General features: G+C 43.2%; 1 protein-coding gene and 1 long non-coding RNA gene across 2 annotated transcripts; one reads left to right on the top strand and one right to left on the bottom strand.

The window, feature by feature from the left end:
• Nucleotides 1-325: 325 nt before the first annotated feature.
• On the top strand, nt 326-3,136 carry LOC133548099 (nodal homolog 2-A-like). The gene is made up of 3 exons (XM_061893491.1): nt 326-689; nt 1,675-2,414; nt 2,488-3,136. Exons 1-3 carry the CDS (start codon nt 470-472, stop codon nt 2,638-2,640), a joined length of 1,113 nt encoding a protein of 370 aa, XP_061749475.1. The 5' UTR covers nt 326-469; the 3' UTR covers nt 2,641-3,136.
• Nucleotides 3,137-3,297: 161 nt separating this feature from the next.
• LOC133548100 (uncharacterized) lies at nt 3,298-17,914 on the bottom strand. The gene is made up of 2 exons (XR_009805750.1): nt 17,223-17,914; nt 3,298-3,867 (listed from the first exon to the last, which is right to left on the bottom strand). It is a non-coding gene; the product is annotated as an uncharacterized LOC133548100 (long non-coding RNA).
• Nucleotides 17,915-22,277: the final 4,363 nt, after the last annotated feature.

The following is a 22,277-nucleotide window of genomic DNA, read 5'->3' as shown; positions in this document are numbered from 1 at the left end:
TTCCTGCTTCACTGTTGATCAATTTTTTTTATAATGTATTCATGATTCATATACATTGAAATCAATTACTATGCAATTTCGTTATTGTTTTCAATACTTTCTCCACCAAATATTTCACCATTTATGCCTCTTGATTTTTCTCCCCAATATTGGCCTGAACTTGCCTTCACTTTCATGTTGAGTCAACAGAAAGAAGAGTGTGATTAATTTGTCATTAATCACACAGCAGGTCTCCTAATCTCCTTAACTAAAATGATTGTCAAGGTTTCTCATCAAAGCACACTTGGGCCACTACAAAGGTTCTAGTGGTTTCGACACGATGATTGTGTGACATTAACAGAGGTGGATCACACACATCAAAGACATCGTCTATCAGACATGGGCCTCATAAAACAAGGCCGGCATCGCGACTGGACCATTCAGGCACTCCCTGCAACAGCGACCACAAGAAGAAGAAGAAGGACTAACGATGCAAAGCGCTGCGGTTCTCCTCCTCGTGGTTTGGTGTGTGGCGGTGACGTCAGACGTCGGACGCCCCCTGCAGACTCTCAAGACCGGAGGACTTCCCCTCCTCATGATGCAGCTCTACAGAGCCATGCTGACCGAGGACCGGGCCGGGAGAGAGAGTTGGATCGTGGACAAACCCGGACTGCATAACTCGGACTCTGTGACCAGTCTTATCGCTAAAAGTGAGTAGTTTTTATTCTTCTGAAAATGATGACACTTTCAACACAAGTTGGTTTGAACCAACATGCAGAGTAAATGTCTTTTTCCTGCATGCACTGTTTAATTATTCATTGTTTAATTATTGTTTAATAATTCATATTCATTATTCATTATGAAAAACGCAAGCATTTTTAATAATATTCTAACTCAGGGGTAGGGAACCTATGGCTCTCCAGCCAGACGTGGCTCTTTAAATGACTGCACCTGGCTCTCAGATAAATCTTAGCTGACATTGCTTCACACGATAAGTAATGAATAATTCCGCTGGTAATCACAGTGTTAAAAATAACGTTCAAAATATAAAATATTCTTATACATTTCAATCCATCCATCTGTGTACTCCCGCACCTGTTCAAGAAGTCGCATTAATGGTATCATCGGTGAGCTTCCGAATAAAAATGTCATTAAAAAGAATGAGAGACTAATTATGTGAAGATCTGTCACTTAATTTCTGTTTGTGCTTCTTTGTTTTGTATTTACTTCCCACCAGTGCTCTTATTTTGTTTCCATTTCCTGCTTGTCCCGCTGAGCGTTGTTTTTTTCCCCCTCACCTGCTGATGATTTGCAGCCGGTCCACACCGGCTGCCAATCAGCATGTTTCTATTTATGCTTGTCTCACGCGCTCCTCAGGGCTCAAAGATTGACTATTGTTTAGAACTGTACATGCAAGACTGCTTCATTCTCCTCTGTTAATATTAAAAGCATCGTACCTGCTCTTCGCTCTCTAGGTTCCTTCATCTTGGGGTCGCTACTACTGCTGCCATGCGAGTTTGTGACATATTATACTCTATAAATGTTGTTCGTACTTAAAAATGCAGACATTTAGTTGTATTCAGTGTTATAAAATATTATATGGCTCTCACGGAAATACATTTTTAAATATTTGGCTTAAATGTCTCTCAGCCAAAAAGCTTCCCGACCCCTGATCTAACTTGTATTTTTGTTCAGGCTGCCAGCAGAGGGGCAACAGATGGTCCATCACCTTCGACATGTCCTCCATGTATTCCAGCAATAATAACTTTCAACAGGCCGAGCTAAGGATGCGCCTCCCTGCCTTCAGCAAGTCCTCCATGGCTTTAGTAGACATCTACCACTCCAGAGTGGACCCGTGTTCTGAAGAGAACTGCTCAGACAACAGGGTGTTCCTGGGACGCCTCAGAGCCCGTCCTGGTTCTATGACACTCTCCTCCTCGTCCTCCTGGAAGGTGTTCACCATGACTGAGATGCTCAGTCGTTGGCGACAACAGGAACCGCTCACGCGCTGGCATGAGGTAGCCACAGAGATGGAGGAGGATCTGGAGGGGGTCCAACACCCTACAGCGAACCGGGTCATTATGGTGGTCTTCGCCAGGCAGAAGAGGACACCCACTCTCATCCACACAGCGGAACATTCCAAATACGTGAGCTTGGGATGGGATGCTGGCGCCAAGACGAAGTGGCGCAGGACCAAAAGGCACCCACACACTTACCGCAGGCCCAGAGAAAGGATGCCAGTGGTCAGCCCTGCTGATACTCTGAACAAGCAAGGTCCTTTATGCAGGAAGGTGGACATGTGGGTGGACTTTGAGAAGCTGGGCTGGAGTCAGTGGATTATTTATCCCAAACGCTATAACGCCTTCCGCTGCGAAGGGGCCTGTCCCACACCTGTCGATGAGAGATTTAAACCAACCAACCACGCTTACATGCAGGTAATACTTTACTTTTCAAACACATGAACAGAAGCCTTGCAGTTGTTCTAATGCATGCTTCTGTTCTTCGCAGAGCCTGCTGAAGCACTACCACCCACACAAGGCGCCATGTTTGTCCTGCGTGCCCACACACCTTTCGCCACTCTCCATGCTCTACTACGAGAAGGGCAAGCTGGTGATGAGGCACCACGAGGACATGGTGGTGAAGGAGTGTGGCTGCCACTGAGAACCTGGACAGCACAGGCAAAGGACACATTGTACAGTGGCAACAAACATCTAGCATGTACACTCAAAATTATGTTTTGTACTTTTCATTAATATAACTACAACACTGACTGAAGCACTATGGTACACAAAGGACGGAACATTGTTTCTTAATGCAAGAAATCTACACATTTTTGCATGATGCAAGTGCTTTAACTTTGAGATGTTTTGGTCACATTGACCCAATTGTTTTGTTACATTGTACATTAAATCAAGTTATTTATTTTCAATTGTGAAGTTTGAGTGAGTACATAAGTTACTTATTTGGACGTCAAAGCTGATTGGTCGCTAACGGTCTCAGCCAGCCAATCAGGATACAACTCCAATTATGATGATTTTGTTGATTTCACACAGAGTAAACTGTTACAAAGGATTAAATCAATACCATTTGTAAGATAAATTAAATGTCATGAGCATGGTTAACTAGTAATAAAATATAACAAACAATAGATTGTATTTTTATGAAGTAAACATTTTAAGAAGCGAGGTAACATCACTTAACATAGCATATCAAAGAAATAATCGTCTTCATGAATCCATTTGCAAATACAGTATAAGTGTTGTGCTTGTCGATAGTTGCTGCTGGTGAGACCTCAGGATGCAGCGAAGGTAGGCGATGTGCAAGCAAAAGGTACTTTTATTAGTGACAAAAAAGGAGGAAGCACCAGCGTGGCTACAGAAGTAGATTACGAGTGAGGAAAAATGTGACAATAACAAGGCAAGGCTAGCCAAGACAAGGTCAGGCAAAAACAAAATCTGAACAATGAACTAGCGTCCAGCTCAAGAAACAGTGACACTGGCACATAAACCCTCTTGGTTGGTAATCAGGATTAGGTGAGAACAGCGCATGGAAGCAGAAGTAAAATTAACAGCAGGACAGACCAAAAAGCAGAAGAGGAACCAAAATAGAGCGATGGACAGGAAAAAAACACTAAAACACAAGAAAAACACAATTTTCCAAAACCGTCATGAGCCATCATGACATTGTGTCATATTCTCTCATGCACATTCATTACAATATGAATGTAAATCCCTTTTTAAAAGACTGATTAGACATTCCAAACTCTGAAGTTTTTAATAGGACTGGTCTAAAAAAAATCTTGTGTACTAGCTATAAACACTGATGATGACGTTGCAATGACTTATTATAATCTTCTTCAGATGTCCAAGTCAAACTGGGCGTCATCTCCTAAAGGAAGAAAAAAATGCATTTAAGAAAACAGCATCATTATATTATATGTTCAATTAGGGCTTTTATTTTATTAATCACCTGCAGATGTCTGGCCATGCATTTTCTCAAAGTAGTGTAACTCATGCATGTACAAACAAGTCAATGTGGAAGATACAAAACAGCACCATGGCCTTCTCAATGGAAACATTTGAGTGCAAAAAAAACCATATACACTTTAGTTAAAAAGCTTTCTTTTTACACAACTTTTCTACCTTCAGACCATGTCCACACGAACACGGATACTTAATAAATGCATACTTATCTCGCGTTTAGACCTCTTGTTCACAGGCAAACATTTGTATTTAAAAACGCAAACTTTTGCAAACGCTAGCCAAGCCAAGGTAAAGATTTGCAAAACTTTCCGCTCAACGTATGTGTGTACACGGCACAGATGGAGACTTGTACTCCTCTGATGACGTCACGGTTGTGCGATCCAGAGCTACACAACACTGCTTTGCTGGCTTTAAACACATTATAAGAAGACTTGCTGTATGTAAATGAGCTATTTTTACACAACATTGATAAAAAGACGCATCAGAATGGGCTTTGCGACATTCCCCCTGGTGCCAATGACAGTCAGCTCTTTGGATGCTGTCGGACCTCCAGCTGATGGAACAACGTGGACAAGCAAGACTTTTTGCTGTGTGTCACAAGAAAGGTGCTGCAGGATCTTGTCACACCTGGGTGAAGTCTTGTCTGGGTTTCGTCTGGTGTCATGTTGTCTCGTCATTTCCTGTTTTATTTTGAAAGGTTAACTCTCCCTCTTGTTTCAGATCACTTGCCCTTCCTCCTGTTTCACTGGTCTGATGTCTCTCCTGATTGTGCCCACCTGTGTCACACTCCCTCATGTGTATAAATCAAATCAAATCAACTTTATTTATAAAGCACTTTTGAAATTTCGAGAGGAGCCAGATGAGGTGGTTCGGGCATCTGGTCAGGATGCCACCCGAACGCCTCCCTAGGGAGGTGTTTAGGACATGTCCAACCGGTAGGAGGCCACGGAGAAGACCCAGGACACGTTGGGAAGTCTATGTCTCCCGGTTGGCCTGGGAACGCCTCGGGATCCCCCGGGAAGAGCTAGACGAAGTGGCTGGGGAGAGGGAAGTCTGGGATTCCCTACTTAGGATGCTGCCCCCGCGACCCGACCTCAGATAAGCGGAAGAAGATGGATGGATTTAAAATTTACCACAGGGGTAGCCAAAGTGCTGTACAATGGGCAGGTTAAAAGATAATACGAGAACCGAGCAAACACAACACAACACAAACAGAACACGATAAAAAATAAATAAATAAAATAAATAAAATAAATAAAACATAAACAAAAAACAGTTTTGTTTTTTTTCTTTGTTATGAAAAAGCGAGGTTTTTGTCATGAAAAAGGGAGGTTTTTTGGGTTGGTGCACTAATTGTAAGTGTATCTTGTGTTTTTTAAGTTGATTTAATAAAATAATAAAAAAAAAAATATATATATATATATTTTTAATTAAAAAAAACAATAAAATAAACAATTCTTCTGTGGCTCGCTCCCGGGCCGCGGCCCGGTAGTTGGGGACCACTGGTCTAAACGATTCGAGATAAAGGCGTGGATTAATTTCTCGAGATCATGTCATGATAGAAGCGGTTTCACTTTCGCTATTTGGCGTAATTGATACAAGCTTTTTTGAACGACGCTGCTGATTTGTTTTTCGAATTTAAAATATGAGTCGAAATTTACCCCCAGGTTTGTGACACAGTCACTGAAAAACGGGGTCAGAGTGCCGAGGTCAACGTTGGGGGAGGGAGAGCGACTTGGACCGAACAACACAACTTCTGTTTTGTCTTCATTTAGGCTCAGGGATTTAGCTGAAAGCCAGGCTTTGATGTCGTGCAGGCAGTCAATGAGACGTTGAACTGTGTTATTTTGTGCCATGGGAAAATAGATCTGGCAATCATCGGCATAAAAATTAAATGCAATACCGTACTTCCTAAAAATAGAACATAGGGGGAGAAGGGAAAGTGCAAAAAAGATTGGGGCAAGAATTTAGCCCTGGGGGCAGAGGTGGGTAGTAACGCACTACATTTACTCCGTTACATTTACTTGAGTAACTTTTTGGATAAATTGTACTTCTATGAGTAGTTTTTATGCAACATACTTTTACTTTGACTGAAGTATATTTATAGAGAAGAAACGCTACTTTTACTCCGTTCCATTTATCTACATTAAGCTCGCTACTCGCAACTTTTTTTTTATCGATCTATTAATGTTTGTTTTGGTTATGACAGAGCTTCAAAGTAGGATCTACGCATGCCTGCGTTTCACCAATCACATGCAGTCACTGGTGACGTTGGACCAATCAAACAGAGCCAGGCGGTCACATGACCGTGATACGTAAAACCCGACTTAAACATGTTGACAAACTTATTCGGGTGTTACCATTTAGTGGTCAATTGTACGGAATATGTACTGTACTGTGCAATCTAATAATAAAAGTTTCAATCAAACAATCAAAAGTGTAAAGGAAAAAAGACACTTTATTTCAACCGTACTTCCCGTCAAAAGCCTAAAGACTGATCGCACAGTTCCTGTCTTCACAATTAAAGCGCCGCTCCATCGCGCCTGCGTTAAGAAAATAAGAGTCTCCGAAAGCCAGCGCAAACAAGCTAGCAAGCTACGGAGTTTGCCGCCAATGTACTTCTTGTAAAGTGTATAAAAACAAATATGGAAGCTGGACAGATAAGATGCCAAAAACCAACGACTTTCATGTGGTATTAGACAGAAAAGAGGAACTTTTTTTCTCCTCCATTTGAAAACGTGGACGTCTGATTCCAATCAATGCAAGTCATCAGAATCAGGTAATACACCAACTTATATTCTTGTCTTCATGAAAGATAGGAATCTATGTGTTAAACATGCATGTATATTCATTAAAACCCCTTCAACATGTGAACAAAAACGGCAAAATAAATAAATATAAATTATATACTGTATATATAAATGTATATATATATATATATATATATATATATATATATATATATATATATATATATGATATGTGTGTGTATAAATATATATGATATGTGTGTGTGTAAATGATTTGTGTGTGTGTGTATGTATGATATGTGTGTGTATAAATGAAATGTTTGTGAATGTATTTGTATATATGAGGTAGATCAACTCGACTTGGTCATTTACTAAGTAATTGATAAACGTTGAAAAACTTATTGGGGTGTGTAGGGGAGGCTTGTGATCAGTGCACTGTTGGAGTGAAGGACAGCGACCCCGTCTGGGTGACCGGAGACAGCACACCCTCAGACGGGGGCGTGGCATGTGCTGGCTGAGAGACACAGCTGTCAGATGATTAGTCGCGCAGGTGGTACGTGTTAGAGTAATCATCTGTTGTCCTTAACAGTGAGCGGCCGGGCGCAAGGAGTTTGATTGAGACCAGGGAGACGGAAGCAGAGACTGGTGAACAGAAAACAGAGCGACTGAAAAGTCGATGCATTGTGGATGTGTGAGCAATCGGAAGAATAAATCTGTCAAACCCGAACGACTGGCTTCCAGTGTGACTGTGTGAGTAGGAAAGCTTACATTTGGCGCTCAACTTAAAAAAAAAAAAAAAAAATATATATATATATATATATATATATTAAAAACAATGTCGACACCTAGCCCGATTGAAGCATTGGGGCAGCTGTTGGCGGAAGTATCTACCGCAAATCACCGGCAGATGGACCGATGCAAAACCAAATCGCGCAACAAAATCAGATCCTGCGAGCCATGACAGAGAGGTCCGGAGCAGGAACACCCACAACAGCGAGTCCATCCCTAGCGACTGTGGGGATGCACAGAATGGCGGAGACAGAAGATCCACAATCATTTATGGACATGTTCGAAGCCACGGCGGGCGCATGCGCATGGCCGGAGGAGGAACGGGCAGTGCGTCTGATGCCGCTGCTGGCGGGAGAGGCGCAACGAGCGGCACTCAGCCTACCACCAGATTCCCGGGTCAGGTACCGGGACTTGAGGCGCGCAGTGCTGGACCGGACGGGAGGATCCAAAGAGGATCACAGGCGCCGATTCCGGGCAATGCGACTCGGCCCGGAGGAGCAGCCTTTCGCCCTGGGTCAGCAACTCAGCGACGCGGCGAACAGATGGCTGCAACCTGGGCGAGTCGAGGAAGTGATGGAACAAATCATTCTCGAGCAGTTCATGGAAGCGATCCCGGCATGGACCTCAGCGTGGGTCCGGTATCACCGCTCACAAGACCTGGCCGCGGCGGTGGCCCTAGCAGAAGATCATTTGGCAGTGCATCGGAAGGAGGAAAAGGCAGTGGAGGCGGGGGAGCGCCCAGTTCCAGCGCCGCGCAAGATGCGCACACAGCCGGCTGATGGGAATCAGCAATGGACTAGATTTAAAAATGCTCAAACTGTTTTTTCTCCTCCCCAGAACCCGGCCGTTACAGACGCTGTGTCTCCCCCGCAAATGGCTCCTCGGATGCCTGGGCAGGTGTGCTGGAGGTGTGGACGGCTTGGACACCTGCAGCGGGAATGTCCTAGCATGGAGGTGGGTCAGGTGATCCGGGTCGTCGACCCTGCAGCGCCCTTCCCCGGGCCAGGAGAGACGTACTACGTGCCGATAAGGATACAAGGGAGTACACACCGGGCAATGGTGGATTCGGGCTGCGAGCAGTCCATGATCCACCAGAATCTGGTTCGACCCGGGACGTTGAGAATGGGTACACGGGTGCGGGTTAAATGTGTGCATGGGGATGTTCACGAGTACCCTATTGTGCCGGTGGAAATTTTTTTTAAGGGAAAAAAACATAGTTTTAAGGTGGCTGTAAATTCGCGCCTGGCGCACCCCTTAATCTCGGGAATCAATTGGTCGGGATTTAATGGGTTAATAGAGCAGTGCGCAGGGGTGCGTTCACGACCGGTAGGGAAAGGGGATATCCGCGCTGTTCTCTTCGGCGACGCAAGATCATCCGACGCTGCTGGGGGTGACGGGGAAGGGGAGACGGCGGGGGCTTCTCAGGAAGTTTCCCCGGCTCCCCAATGGCGCCCCATGGAGGATTTTCCACTTGAGCAGTCTCGAGATGACACTCTGCGCGCGATCTGGGACCAAGTGATTTCAATTGATGGACAGCTGGTTCGCCCGGGGATAGCGCGGGATTTCCCTCACTTTGCATTGATTAGGGACAAATTATACAAAGTGAGTCGTGACACTCAGACAGGGGAGGAAATCACCCAGTTGTTGGTGCCGAAAAACCGTCGGGAAATGATTTTCCAGGCAGGACATTTTAATCCCATGGGGTATGATAAGACACTTAATCGGATAATGGTCCGGTTCTATTGGCCCGGCATTCGAGCGGACGTGCGCCGCTGGTGTGCGTCCTGCTTGGATTGTCAGCTAGTCAACCCCGCGGCCACCCCTAGGGCTCCTTTGCGGCCATTACCACTCATAGAGATCCCGTTTGAATGTATTGGTATGGACCTCGTCGGACCATTTCATCCGAGCACCCGGGGATATCGCTTTGCGCTAGTCATGGTGGATTACGCAACGCGCTATCCCGAAGCAGTACCACTGTGCTCCATCTCTGCAAAGAGTGTAGCACAGGCACTGTTTCAAGTTATCTCCCGAGTTGGAATCCCGAAAGAGATTCTAACTGACCAGGGCACGTCCTTTATGTCACGCACATTAAAGGAGCTGTACGGATTATTGGGGATCAAATCTATTCGGACCAGCGTTTACCACCCCCAAACAGATGGGCTGGTAGAACGGATGAATAGAACTTTGAAATCCATGATCCGGAAGTTCGTACACGAGGACAAACCAAATTGGCATAAATGGTTGGATCCCCTATTGTTTGCAGTGCGGGAGGTTCTTCAGGCCTCCACAGGGTTTTCCCCGTTTGAACTGTTATTCGGCAGGAAGCCGCGAGGGGTACTGGACCTAGTTAAGGAAAGCTGGGAGGAAGGTCCAAGTCCCAGTAAAAACGAAATTCAGTACGTCATGGACTTGAGAGCAAAACTCCACACATTGGGACACTTATCACGGGAGAATTTGCTCCAAGCCTAAGAACGTCAGCAACACCTGTATAACAAGGGGACGCAACTCAGACAATTTTCACCGGGAGAGAAAGTACTTGTATTACTCCCAACATCCAGCTCTAAATTACTCGCCAAGTGGCAAGGACCCTTCGTGGTCACACGACGAGTGGGTGATGTGGATTATGAGGTCCAGCGGTCTGACAGGGGCGGGGCAACCCAAATCTACCACCTCAACCTATTAAAAGGGTGGAGGGAAGCGGAGCCCGTCTCCATGGTGACGGCGATAGCGGAGAACGAGGAACTGGGGCCGGAGGTTCCCCCTCCCCCCGGTCCTCCCTTCTCCGCTGTGATGATAATCTGACTCCGTCACAAAAAGCAGATGTGGTTAATTTACAGCAACATTTTGCTGACGTGTTCTCCCCCCTGCCAGGCCGCACGAACCTCACCCAACATCACATTGATACCAGCACAGGCGTGACGGTGAGGTCTCGGCCCTCTAGGCTACCCGAACACAAACGCAAAGTTGTTCGAGAGGAATTAAAAGCCATGCTGGAACTGGGGGTAATAGAAGAGTCACACAGTCCATGGTGCAGTCCCATAGTTCTCGTGGGGAAGAAAGATGGGTCGGTGCGATTCTGTGTGGACTACCGCAAGGTAAATGATGTGTCACGCTTTGATGCCTACCCAATGCCCCGGGTTGACGAGCTCCTAGACCGTTTGGGCACTGCTCATTTTTTCACGACACTGGATTTAACTAAGGATTACTGGCAGATTCCCTTGTCTCCAGAGTCTAAGGAAAAAACGGCATTTTCCACTCCGGAAGGTTTATACCAATTCGTGACCCTTCCGTTCGGCTTGTTCGGTGCGCCCGCCACTTTTCAGAGACTCATGGACCGGGTGCTGCGTCCTCACGCTGCATATGCTGCCGCCTATCTGGATGATGTCATCATCCAGGGGAACAACTCGAGGTGGTACTCGAGTCCCTGAGGCGGGCGGGCCTCACCGCCAACCCGGCGAAGTGCGCGGTTGGCCGGAGGGAGGTACAGTATCTGGGGTACCACATGGGGGAAGGTCAGGTGCGGCCTCAGATAGACAAAACCGCGGCAGTTGCGGCCTGCCCGACCCCGAAGACGAAAAAAGAGGTGAGGCAGTTTTTGGGGCTGGTGGGCTACTACCGGAGGTTCGTCCCCCAGTTTGCGGACCTGACCAGTCCACTAACTGACCTCACCCGGAAGGGGGCTCCAGATCTGGTCCAATGGATGGAGCAGTGCCAGTAGGCTTTCGAGAAGGTGAGGAAAGCACTTTGAGAGGAGCCAGTACTGCACATGCCTGATTTTTCCCTCCCATTTTGTTTGCAGGCGGACGCGTCGGGCAGAGGGCTGGGAGCTGTTTTATCCCAACAGAAAGAGGGTATCGACCACCCCATCCTATATATCAGTAGAAAGCTGTCAGAACGAGAAAGCCTGTACAGCACGGTGGAGAGGGAGTACTACCTGCTGGGACGCCCGTTCAGCCTCTGCTCGGACCACTAGCCTCTCCAGTGGCTCCAACGCATGAAAGATGCCAACGTGCGGATCACCCGTTGGTATCTTGCTTTACAACCCTACCATTTCAGAGTGATCCATAGGCCGGAAGCGCAGATGGTCGTGGCGGACTTTCTCTCCCGCTCTCAGGCGGGGGGGGAGTGTGTGTGTGCGGCCGGACGATGTCCCGGCCTAAGTCTGGCGGTGGAGGTATGTAGGGGAGCATTGTGATCAGTGCACTGTTGGAGTGAAGGACAGCAACCCCGTCTGGGTGACTGGAGACAGCACACCCTCAGACGGGGGCGTGGCATGTGCTGGCTGAGAGACACAGCTGTCAGTTGATTAGTCGCGCAGGTGGTACGTGTTAGAATAATCATCTGTTGTCCTTAACAGTGAGCGGCCGGGCGCACGGAGTTTGATTGAGATCGGGGAGACGGAAGCAGAGACTGGTGAACAGAAAACAGAGCGACTGAAAAGTCGATGCATTGTGGATGTGTGAGCAATCGGAAGAATAAATCTCCTGACAAACCCGAACGACTGGCTTCCAGTGTGACTGTGTGAGTAGAAAAGCTTACAGGGTGTTACCATTTAGTGGTCAATTGTACGGAATATGTACTGTACTGTACAATCTACTAATATAAGTTTCAATCAATCAATCAATCAATCAAATCAATGAATGCCTACTGAGGCTATGGTGCTGTTAAGTTATTGTGGCTTAATGTGCCATTTTTTTATTTGATTGTCATGTACTATTATTTAATATATATTATTGTTTTAGTTGCTTAAGAGATATTCCTGGCTCTGAATATGCTCATTTCTATTTTTATGTTTTTGTGCATTATTTGTTGCCGTAATAAGGTTACTCATCAGTTACTCAGTACTTGAGTAGTTTTTTCACAACATACTTTTTACTTTTACTCAAGTAAATATTTGGGTGACTACTCCTTACTTTTATTTGAGTAATACATCTCTAAAGTAACAGTACTCTTACTTGAGTACAATTTCTGGTTACTCTACCCACCTCTGCCTGGGGGACCCCATGTGTTAAAGGAGCTGTGGAAGACATAAAACTGTCTATTTTTACACAAAAACTCCTGTCGGCTAGGTACGACCGGAACCAGGTGAGGGCTGCGCCCTTAATACCCACACAGTTCTCAAGACGAGTGATTAAGGTGGCGTGGTCGACAGTGTCGAACGCAGCAGACAGATCTAAAAGCACCAGGACGACATATTTACCAAAATCAGTTGACAGGAGGATATCGTCAAAACATTTTAGAAGCGCTGACTCTGTGCTGTGGAGGGCTTTAAAACCGGACTGGAACAGCTCAGTGATACCATTATCCTCTAAGAAAAGCAACAACTGACTGTAGACAACCTTCTCTAATATTTTGGAAATGTATGGAAGATTAGAGATAGGTCTAAGGTAAGAGAGATGGGTCGAGGCTTGGTTTTTTAAGTAGAGGTCGTACCACTGCATGTTTAAACTCTACTGGAACTATTCCAGAAGAGAGGCTACTATTGATAATACTAAGGACACTTGATCCAACAGTAGCAAATACCTCCTTAAACAGGCGAGGTGGGAGGGCATCTGCAGGAGAACCAGAGGGCTTCATATGACTAACTGTGTCATTTAAAAAAGAAAAGGACACCGGCTCAAACTGATGGAAAACAGAAGAGAAATGCAGATGAACAGAAGGGTCATATGAAGGCTAGGATAAACTGGCTCTAGTTGACACAATTTTGTCAGTGAAAAAATGGAGACAATTTTCACAGAATTCAAAAGAAGCATCAAAACCAAGCATCAATGGGAGCATCATTGACAGTGTTAATAGTTTTGAACAGTTGTTACATTTAGAAGATATAATCTGAGATAGATATATATTAATCTCTGCTTTTACAGTCATCTGAAAGGAAAGCAGACTTTCTTTAAAAATGGCAAAGGACACGTGCAGCCTGCCCTTTTTCCATTTTCTCTCTGCTATTCTACACCTGCGCCTGGCAGTACAAGTGACGTGATTAAATGTCTCGTCCTCCTCTTGTCCTGTGCCAGAGTGTTGCCTTGCCATAGCATTGTCCACAGCCACGTTTCTTGTACCTTTTTTAGGATCCACGGGAGTATTTTGATTTGGTAAGAAAATCTTCCTAATATCGCCTCCGTTGGAGCGGCTTTTGTTATACTTAGTAGTTTTTTGTTCATAGCTCCTTTATCCCTCCGTAGACGGAGCGTTTTGAGTTATTGATATTTCTGTTAGTTTAGAGCTCAGGTCAGTTGTTTTTATAGCCTGTTTTGTTTCTCCCATTTTGGACCCCTTCCCTTGTTCAAATAAATATATTGTATTAAAATCCTGCATCTGTGTTCAGAGTCCTGTTCTTGGCGTGACAGTTCTCATGTTTTGAATACTCATTTAACAACAAATGATGAGGTTAACTTACATGTGTTGGTTCCATTTGAGTAAATGCAGCTGGGTGTGACCGTGCACGCGCGCATATAAGGCTCCTTGTTAGTGTGTACGGATGTTAAAGACATTGTACACTTTATTGCACAATTAATATATCACACTATTGATATTTAAATGCATTATAATTCCATGAGAGTTTTGCAGTGGCACATACACCTCTGTGCGCTTCAGGCACTTAAACATTCGAATTTCCTTGGACTCTTGTTTGTGCGTGTTGATTTTATAAAGGCTACTTCACAGCAACATGTAATATATCACCATGTAGCTAATTAAACATGTTATAATTTCACAAGTGTTCATAATGTTCCCAGAGCTCTGTTTAAGTGCAGCAAAAATAATATTCGTGGCTTTGTATGTCTAATATATCAAAATAGACATAATAACAGAGGTGTAATGCCACCAAGTCAGCTGCGGCTGCTTTTCCAGGCTTCTGATTGGACAAAATGTGCATGACAGCAAGTGTATGCGTTTGTGTGTGTAGACACAGACAATTTTGAATCTACACTTGTGTAAATGGAGATCATTTTAATCCCCGACATGCGTCTTTGAAACTATCCATGGTCGTGTGGACATGGCTTTATATAGCACATTAATAATATTAAATAAGTTACAGGTCCAGATTCATGTGGATACATGTTTGTTTAGAAAAACAAACATAGTTTGACATAACATGAACATGATGGTAAAATATATTTTAAACACACCAAGTGCATATGTCCGCCCTTCTTTCTTGACTCTCTTGTGATTAATATACAAACCCTGTTTCCATATGAGTTGGAAAATTGTGCTAGATGTAAATATAAACGGAATAAAATGATTTGCAAATAATTTTCAACCCATATTCAGTTGAATATGCTGCAGAGACAACATATTTGATGTTCAAAATGATAAAAAATTTTTTTTTTTGCAAATAATCATTAACTTTAGAAGTTGATGCCAGCAACACGTGACTAAGAAGTTGGGAAAGGTGGCAATAAATACTGATAAAGTTGAGAAAATGCTCATCAAACACTTATTTGGAACATCCCACAGGTGTGCAGGCTATTTTGGAACAGGTGGGTGCCATGATTGGGTATAAAAACAGCTTCCCAAAAAATGCTCAGTCTTTCACAAGAAAGGATGGGGCGAGGTACACCCCTTTGTCCACAACTGCGTGAGTAAATAGTCAAACAGTTTAAGAACAACGTTTCTCAAAGTGCAATTGCAGGAAATTTTGGGATTTCAACATCTACGGGTCATAATATCATCAAAAGGTTCAGAGAATCTGGAGAAATCACTCCATGTAAATACAGTTCATCGCTACATCTGTAAGTGCAATTTTAAACTTTACTATGCAAAGCGAAGGCCATTTATCAACAACATCCAGAAACGCCACCGGCTTCTCTGGGCCCGAGATCATCTAAGGTGGACTGATGCAAAGTGGAAAAGTGTTCTGTAGTCTGACGAGTCCACATTTCAAATAGTTTTTGGAAATATTCGACACAGTGTCATCCGGACCAAAGGGGAAGCTAACCATCCAGACTGTTATCGACGCAAAGTTCAAAAGGCAGCATCTGTGATGGTATGAGGGTGCATTAATGCCCAAGGCATGGGTAATTTATACATCTGTGAAGGCACTTTTAATGCTGAAATGTACAACATATGCTGACATCTAAGCGCCGTCTTTTTCATGGACGCCCCTGCTTATTTCAGCAAGACAATGCCAAGCCACATTCAGCGCGTGTTACAACAGCGTGGCTTCGTAAAAAAAGAGTGCGGGTACTTTCCTGGCCCGCCTGCAGTCCAGACCTGTCTCCCATCGAAAATGTGTGGCGCATTATGGAGTGTAAAATACCACAGCGGAGACCCCGGACTGTTGAACAACTGAAGCTCTACATAAAACAAAGATGGGAAAGAATTCCACTTTCAAAGCTTCAACAATTGTTTCCTCAGTTCCCAAACGTTTATTGAGTGCTGTTAAAAGAAAAGGAGATGTAAAACAGTGCTGAACATGCCCTTTCCCAACTACTTTGGCACGTGTTGCAGCCATGAAATTCTAAGTGAATCATTATTTGCAAAAAAAAAAAAAAATGGTTTATGAGTTTGAACATCAAATATCTTGTCTTTGTAGTGAATTCTATTGAATATGGGTTGAAAATGATTTGCAAATCATTGTATTCCGTTTATATTTACATCTAACACAATTTCCCGACTCATATGGAAACAGGGTTTGTAGTTTGAAAATTAATTAATTTAATCGTAATTTATCAAAATAATCCACGGCAACTACATTTTTGTTTTTTGATTTTAATGCATCTTTGCTTTTGTTTATTATTAATTTTCAATCCGCATTAAAGCACTAATTTGTACAGCACTAATTTGTACAGCCCTACTACAAATGCAATTTGAGTGTCTCAATGTCAGATCCTGGATTTGACCTTTTATGGTTGCTTCTGATAAGATAAACAGAAGTGGATAGAATACTTCAAATTGTACTAAAGTAAGAGAACCATTACTTTAGATCAGTGGTCACCAACCTGTGAGGCCAAGATTCATGGTCTCAGTCCAAAAACATTTGATATATATAAATAAATATGTTACTGTTCCGAAAGAAAAGTTCTATTCTTCCGAGGTTTTCTTTTCTTACCTCTCCTCTCCATTTGTACTGTAATTGTACAGCTTTTCTTTCCAGACTTGTATCTATGTATATATGTATGTATGTATGTATGTATGTATGTATGTATGTATGTATGTATAGATGGATAGATAGATAGAGGGATAGTACTTTATAGATTCCGTCAGGTAAATTAAAATGTACCGTATTTCCTTGAATTGCCGCCGGGGCGCTAATTAATTTAAAACCTCTTCTCACTCCTGCGCTTACCAAAGGCATGCGGTAAAAGTAAGCATGTACTAATAATTTTAAAACCTCTTCTCACTCCGGCGCTTACCAAAGGCATGCGGTAAATTTAGGCATGAGCTTATAAATTTGAGTGTGATGTAAGGATACCATCATGAAAAGCACATTCAATAAAAAAACGTTAATGTACGGGAGCCTTTAAAGGACTGTATTTTACCTTGGGGGGATGCTCCAATTATTCACTATTTACCCAATAAATCTAGTCTAAGAGAGAGTGAGAGGAGATGGCTTATATAGGTGAACAATTTACTATATACACCACATCAACATACAATAACAAGACAATAATAAACACACATTAATTACACTCATACACTCGTCCCCACTCACACGCTACCTCCCCAATAGAACCTCCCGCATTAAACCAATCAGACAACACAAACACAAACACAGTCCAACCTGGACCTCTTGACTGGGCCAGAAGATTGTCCTTTGTGGTCCTGCTGAATCGGTGGTGCACGTAGGGCAGGGGTGGGTGAGTTGAAAATGCTGGATACAAAGGGGGACACCTCCCGTTGTAGAGAAGAGAAGTCGGGGCGGAGGGGCTCGGCAGATATTCCGTTAACTGCCTCACGAGTCCAGTCTGGAGCGAGAGTAGAACCAGCCTCTTCCTTGGTCACCTCTCTGTCGACTAGTCCGTGAGCGCGAGCAATTTACACTCCAACCTCGCGCTGTCCACTTCCCTCGCAGCAATGTAGCCACGATAGCACACAACTAAACTCTTTATAATGTTCTACACTCGCTCTCCAAATATTAAGCAGTCACAGGGGAGAGGGTCTCTTTAACAAACTTAACTAATTTGTGACTAAACCTGCCCTTCGTGAAGTCACTGTGCAGCAAACAAAAACACATGCGAGCTGTGGTTAGCACACACACACATCTACTGGCAAAGAGAGTGCCCAAACGTCCTAAACTTTAACGAGTGCAACTTATAAACTGTCACTTATAACACACTGAAATAGGAAGCTTACTGTGGTTATTTCTCTGAACTGCAACCGTGGTGAACTATCTCCCGTGTAGTATTACCGACGCTACGTTGCTTGTTATGCCGGAGCTCTTTTAACACTTTGTTTAACGTGCCGGCGGAAACGGAACTGCCCGTAACCATAGCAACCAGAAACCATTGCAACCGAAGCCACAGCAGCGGTTAAACAACTTAAAGAAACACATTTTACCTTTCCAAACGACACATATGAAATAAATAAATAAATGGGTTGTACTTCTATAACGCTTTTTTACCTTTAAGGTACTCAAAGCGCTTTGACACTACTTCTACATTTACCCATTCACACACTGATGGAGGGAGCTGCCATGCAAGGCGCTAACCAGCACCCATCAGGCGCAAGGGTGAAGTGTCTTGCTCAGGACACAACGGACATGACGAGGTTGGTACTAGGTGGGGATTGAACCAGGCACCTTTGGGTTGCGCACGGCTACTCTCCAACTGTTAAACCCTTAACAGAAACGATCTCCTATTTGTAGAACTAAAGCAACAATTACATAAATATGCGAACCTTCAGAACAGTTAATATGTAGCAGAAAAAATGCAGATGGCCTTAAAATGCCACAACACTCAGTCACCGTATGAAAGTACCCAAAATAAAGACTCGACATAAATATAAATTCAATCGGAGCAGAAACATTGGAGGAAATGGGATTAAAACCCGATGCTAACCGCCCATAGAAAATACATGGGTACGGTTAGTAGCTACTTTTAGCAAACAAATTCACTTACCAACTCTGCTTAATATCTGAACATCGCCACAATCTCTCATCCCAATTCGGCCCTGATGGTCGGCACCTATAAATTTACAATTAGTTGTAAAATGATGGACGGTTGTTTTTACGATATGCAGGCAAACGACAACTTTAAAACATATCGGCTTCAGATGTCCCCAGTCTTAGCCACCACACCTGGCAGCCATCTTGGAACGCTGGATTATATAGAGCGCGATAGGCTGCAGCGGGTCACGTGAGCGCCTGTGTTAAACTCGTGAGATTAAACGTGGAAACGGCGCAGTTAATATGAGGGGATGCCATGACAGGAAATATGGCTTATTTCCCACCCGTGTTACACACTCGTGACATGACGAGTTTGACCTGGCGGTAAACCGAGGCATGCACTAATTATTTTGCTAAACAAGTTTGACCCGGCAGTAATTCTAGGCATGCACTAATTCTAAGAATGCGCTAATTATTTTGCAAAACGAGTTTGACCCGGCGGTAAAACGAAGCATGCGGATAAAATATACCCGGGGGCAATTCAAGGAAATACAATATATATATATATATATATATATATATATATATATATATATATATATATATATATATATATATATATACATATTTATATTAGGGGTGTAACGGTACGTGTATTTGTATTGAGTCTCGGTTTGGTACGGGGGTGTACCGAACGAGTTTCTAAGCTAAAGTCTTAAAGGGGAACATTATCACCAGACCTATGTAAGCGTCAAAATATAGCTTGATGTTGCAGAAAAAGACCACATGTTTTTTTAACCGATTTTTGAACTCTAAAAGGGTGAATTTGGCGATTTAAACGCCTTTCAATTGATAGCCTGTCGAGCGATGATCTTTCAACGTCACAACATGAAGCAATCCGCCATTTTCTCAATCTTATTTCACGCACCAAGTCCAATCAGCTCTGTTATTTTTCCGATATCCACACAAGAAAGTTTGCGAAACTCAAAGCAGCACAACGATAAAGTCAACAAAATCTGCAATATTGGAAAATAGACCACCACTGAATCTGCCCGAGTGCGAGCTATTCAGGGACGACAGCAGTCTCTTCCCGCAGACGAGCGAGGTAAACCCCCTGGATATGAATTATGCAACTTCTTTTTCTGTCTCATTTTGTCCACCAAACTTATAAGGTTGTGCATGAATGCACAAATGTGAGTTTTGTTGATGTTATTGACTTATGTGGAGTGTGCTAATCAGACATATTTGGTCACGGCATGACTGCAAGCTAATCGATGCTAACATGCTATTTAGGCTAGCTGTATGTACATATTGCATCATTATGCCTCATTTGTAGCTATATTTGCATCCAGCCTTTCCCTCCACCCACATTTAATGCCAAACAAACACATACCAATCGTTGGTTAGAAGGCGATCGCCAAATTCGTCCTCGCTTCCTGCCGTGTCCGCTGTCTGTCGTGATATGGCTCAATAGCTTGAGTTTCTTCTTCAATTTTGTTTTCGCTACCTGCCTCCACGCTCCAACCATCCGTTTCAATACATGCGTAATCTGTTGAATCGCTTACGGTACTGAAATTCGAGTCTGAATCCGAGCTAATATCGTTATACTTTTCTGTGCTATCCGCCATGTTTGTTTCTATGTAATCACGCTGTGACGTCACAGGATAATGGACTGGTGGATATAAAGACGGTTAAAATCAGGCACTTTGAAGCCGTTTTTAGGGGTATTGCGTGATGGGTAAAACTTTGTAAAAAAATTCGAAAAATAAAGTAAGCCACTGGGAACTTATCTTTATTGGTTTTAACCCTTCAGAAATTGTGATAATGTTCCCCTTTAACAAGCAGCTTTGCTTCTTCTGCCTCTGTGTCAGTACCTAGCATTGTCCCATCCACCCAACCATCTGATTGGTTACATACAAAGCGATAACAGCCAATCAGCAGTGCGTATTCAGAGCGGTAACAGCCAATCAGCAGTGCGTATTCAAAGCGCATGTCGTCAATGCTTCAGCGTTGAGCAGATATGTGTTTAGCAGGTGAACATAAGACAGTGTACTCTACCCCAAATTATAATAAACACCACCCAGTCAACTACTACTAACATCACTATGAGCCTGTTGACCTTCTAGAAACCTGAACTGCAGCTCAGCTCGCTCGCAGTCCTGGCTTGAGGTGAAAGCTAATTAGCTTTTAGCGTAACGTTAGCTCATTTTGCTGTGTGCGTCAGTGGCGTCGCCAGACATATTTCACTGGGGCACGAGCCCCAGTGTTGATCTGCAATAAAAAAAAACGCTTCAGAGTTTTAAGTCTACATAACATAGACAACAGCGCACATACTACTTAGTATGGTAATTGATTGCTACTGTATTCACTCCACGTAACAATGGGCACATGACTAACTAATATGGTAATTTATTCACGTGTGGATCAAGACTTCAGTTGAGAGAGAGAGAGAGAGAGAGAGAGAGAGAGAGAGAGAGAGAAGATGCGAATCACTGCTGAGGTAGGTAACGTTAGCCAACAACAATTTGTTAATTATATTATTTTGATTTTGATTTGACTCAAACTGTAACTCCTAGATGGATATCAGAAAGTTATTCGCCCGCAGCAGGGAAGAAGCAGCGAGGTATGAGAGATGTAAGTGAAGTCCTAGCTAGCTAGGCAACATCGTTGTCTTAAGTTGATGCTAGGTTAGCTAACAATATTCCTTGTATCAAGATAAACATATTCATTTGCTGTACGAGCTGTCGGGGGAATTTCCAATGAACATGAAACATAATGTTGGTTATTGTCTGCTGGTTCTGCATCATGATTTGGAGTAAGCATGTGTGAGTTGAGTGCTTCTCAAATGGTTTATCTTCAGGAAGAAACACTTTTTCCATATCGTCAAGTCGTGAGCCAAAATTTTTAAATCATTCCATTATTATTTTACAGAAAAATAACACAGTAGACTTGTCTTGTTAATCGGTGTGACTTTGACTAAAATAATCTTGTTTTGTCACCAGAAATATGGCTACAGCTAAAGCATCTGGTTTTGTTTCCAGAAAAAATAGTAACATTTCTGCATTTGTTTTCAGAAAGATGGCTGAAAATATCGGGTTTTGTTGCCCCACTTAGATTTTTTTTAAATATATTTCCATGTCGGTCCTGAGTCCTCCTCCAACTTGTTAGTCGGTTTGCCTTTTGCTAAAATACTCACTAATAGTCACTAGAAAAATGGATAAAAATATCTGGTTTTGTTGCCACAATTTGATTTTATTTTTTTCTCCCTAAACTTTTTTTTATTTCATGCACACATCTGACTGCGACTCACTGAAAATGACACACAATCCACTTTTATGTCACGACCCACCAATGAACCTCGCCGCACGTCATTGATGTATATATATATATATATATATATATGTACATAAAACGTTTAAATGTATAACAGTTACTGTAATATTTCCATGTCTGTCCAGAGTGATTGACCACTTTGCAAAAATGAAAACAAGACGTTACAGTTTACTTCTCAGAAAATGATTCCCTGAACAGACACACAACAGTTGTTCATTTATTCTACTACTGTGGCTTTATTGTTTTGTGTATATTTTATAGTTTTGTGTATTTGAAATAGGATTAGCCACATTGCCATAAATGGAAATTAAATAATATAAAAGAACCCAGAGATGTAGGGGTGCTTTATTTTTTGTTTTACTTTTGTAGATGTTAAATTTGCAGATGACTACTGCAATA

This window comes from Nerophis ophidion, unplaced genomic scaffold, assembly GCF_033978795.1.
Source record: "Nerophis ophidion isolate RoL-2023_Sa unplaced genomic scaffold, RoL_Noph_v1.0 HiC_scaffold_403, whole genome shotgun sequence".
Taxonomy (NCBI): domain Eukaryota; kingdom Metazoa; phylum Chordata; class Actinopteri; order Syngnathiformes; family Syngnathidae; genus Nerophis; species Nerophis ophidion.
This window is presented reverse-complemented; position numbering and strand designations above follow the sequence as displayed.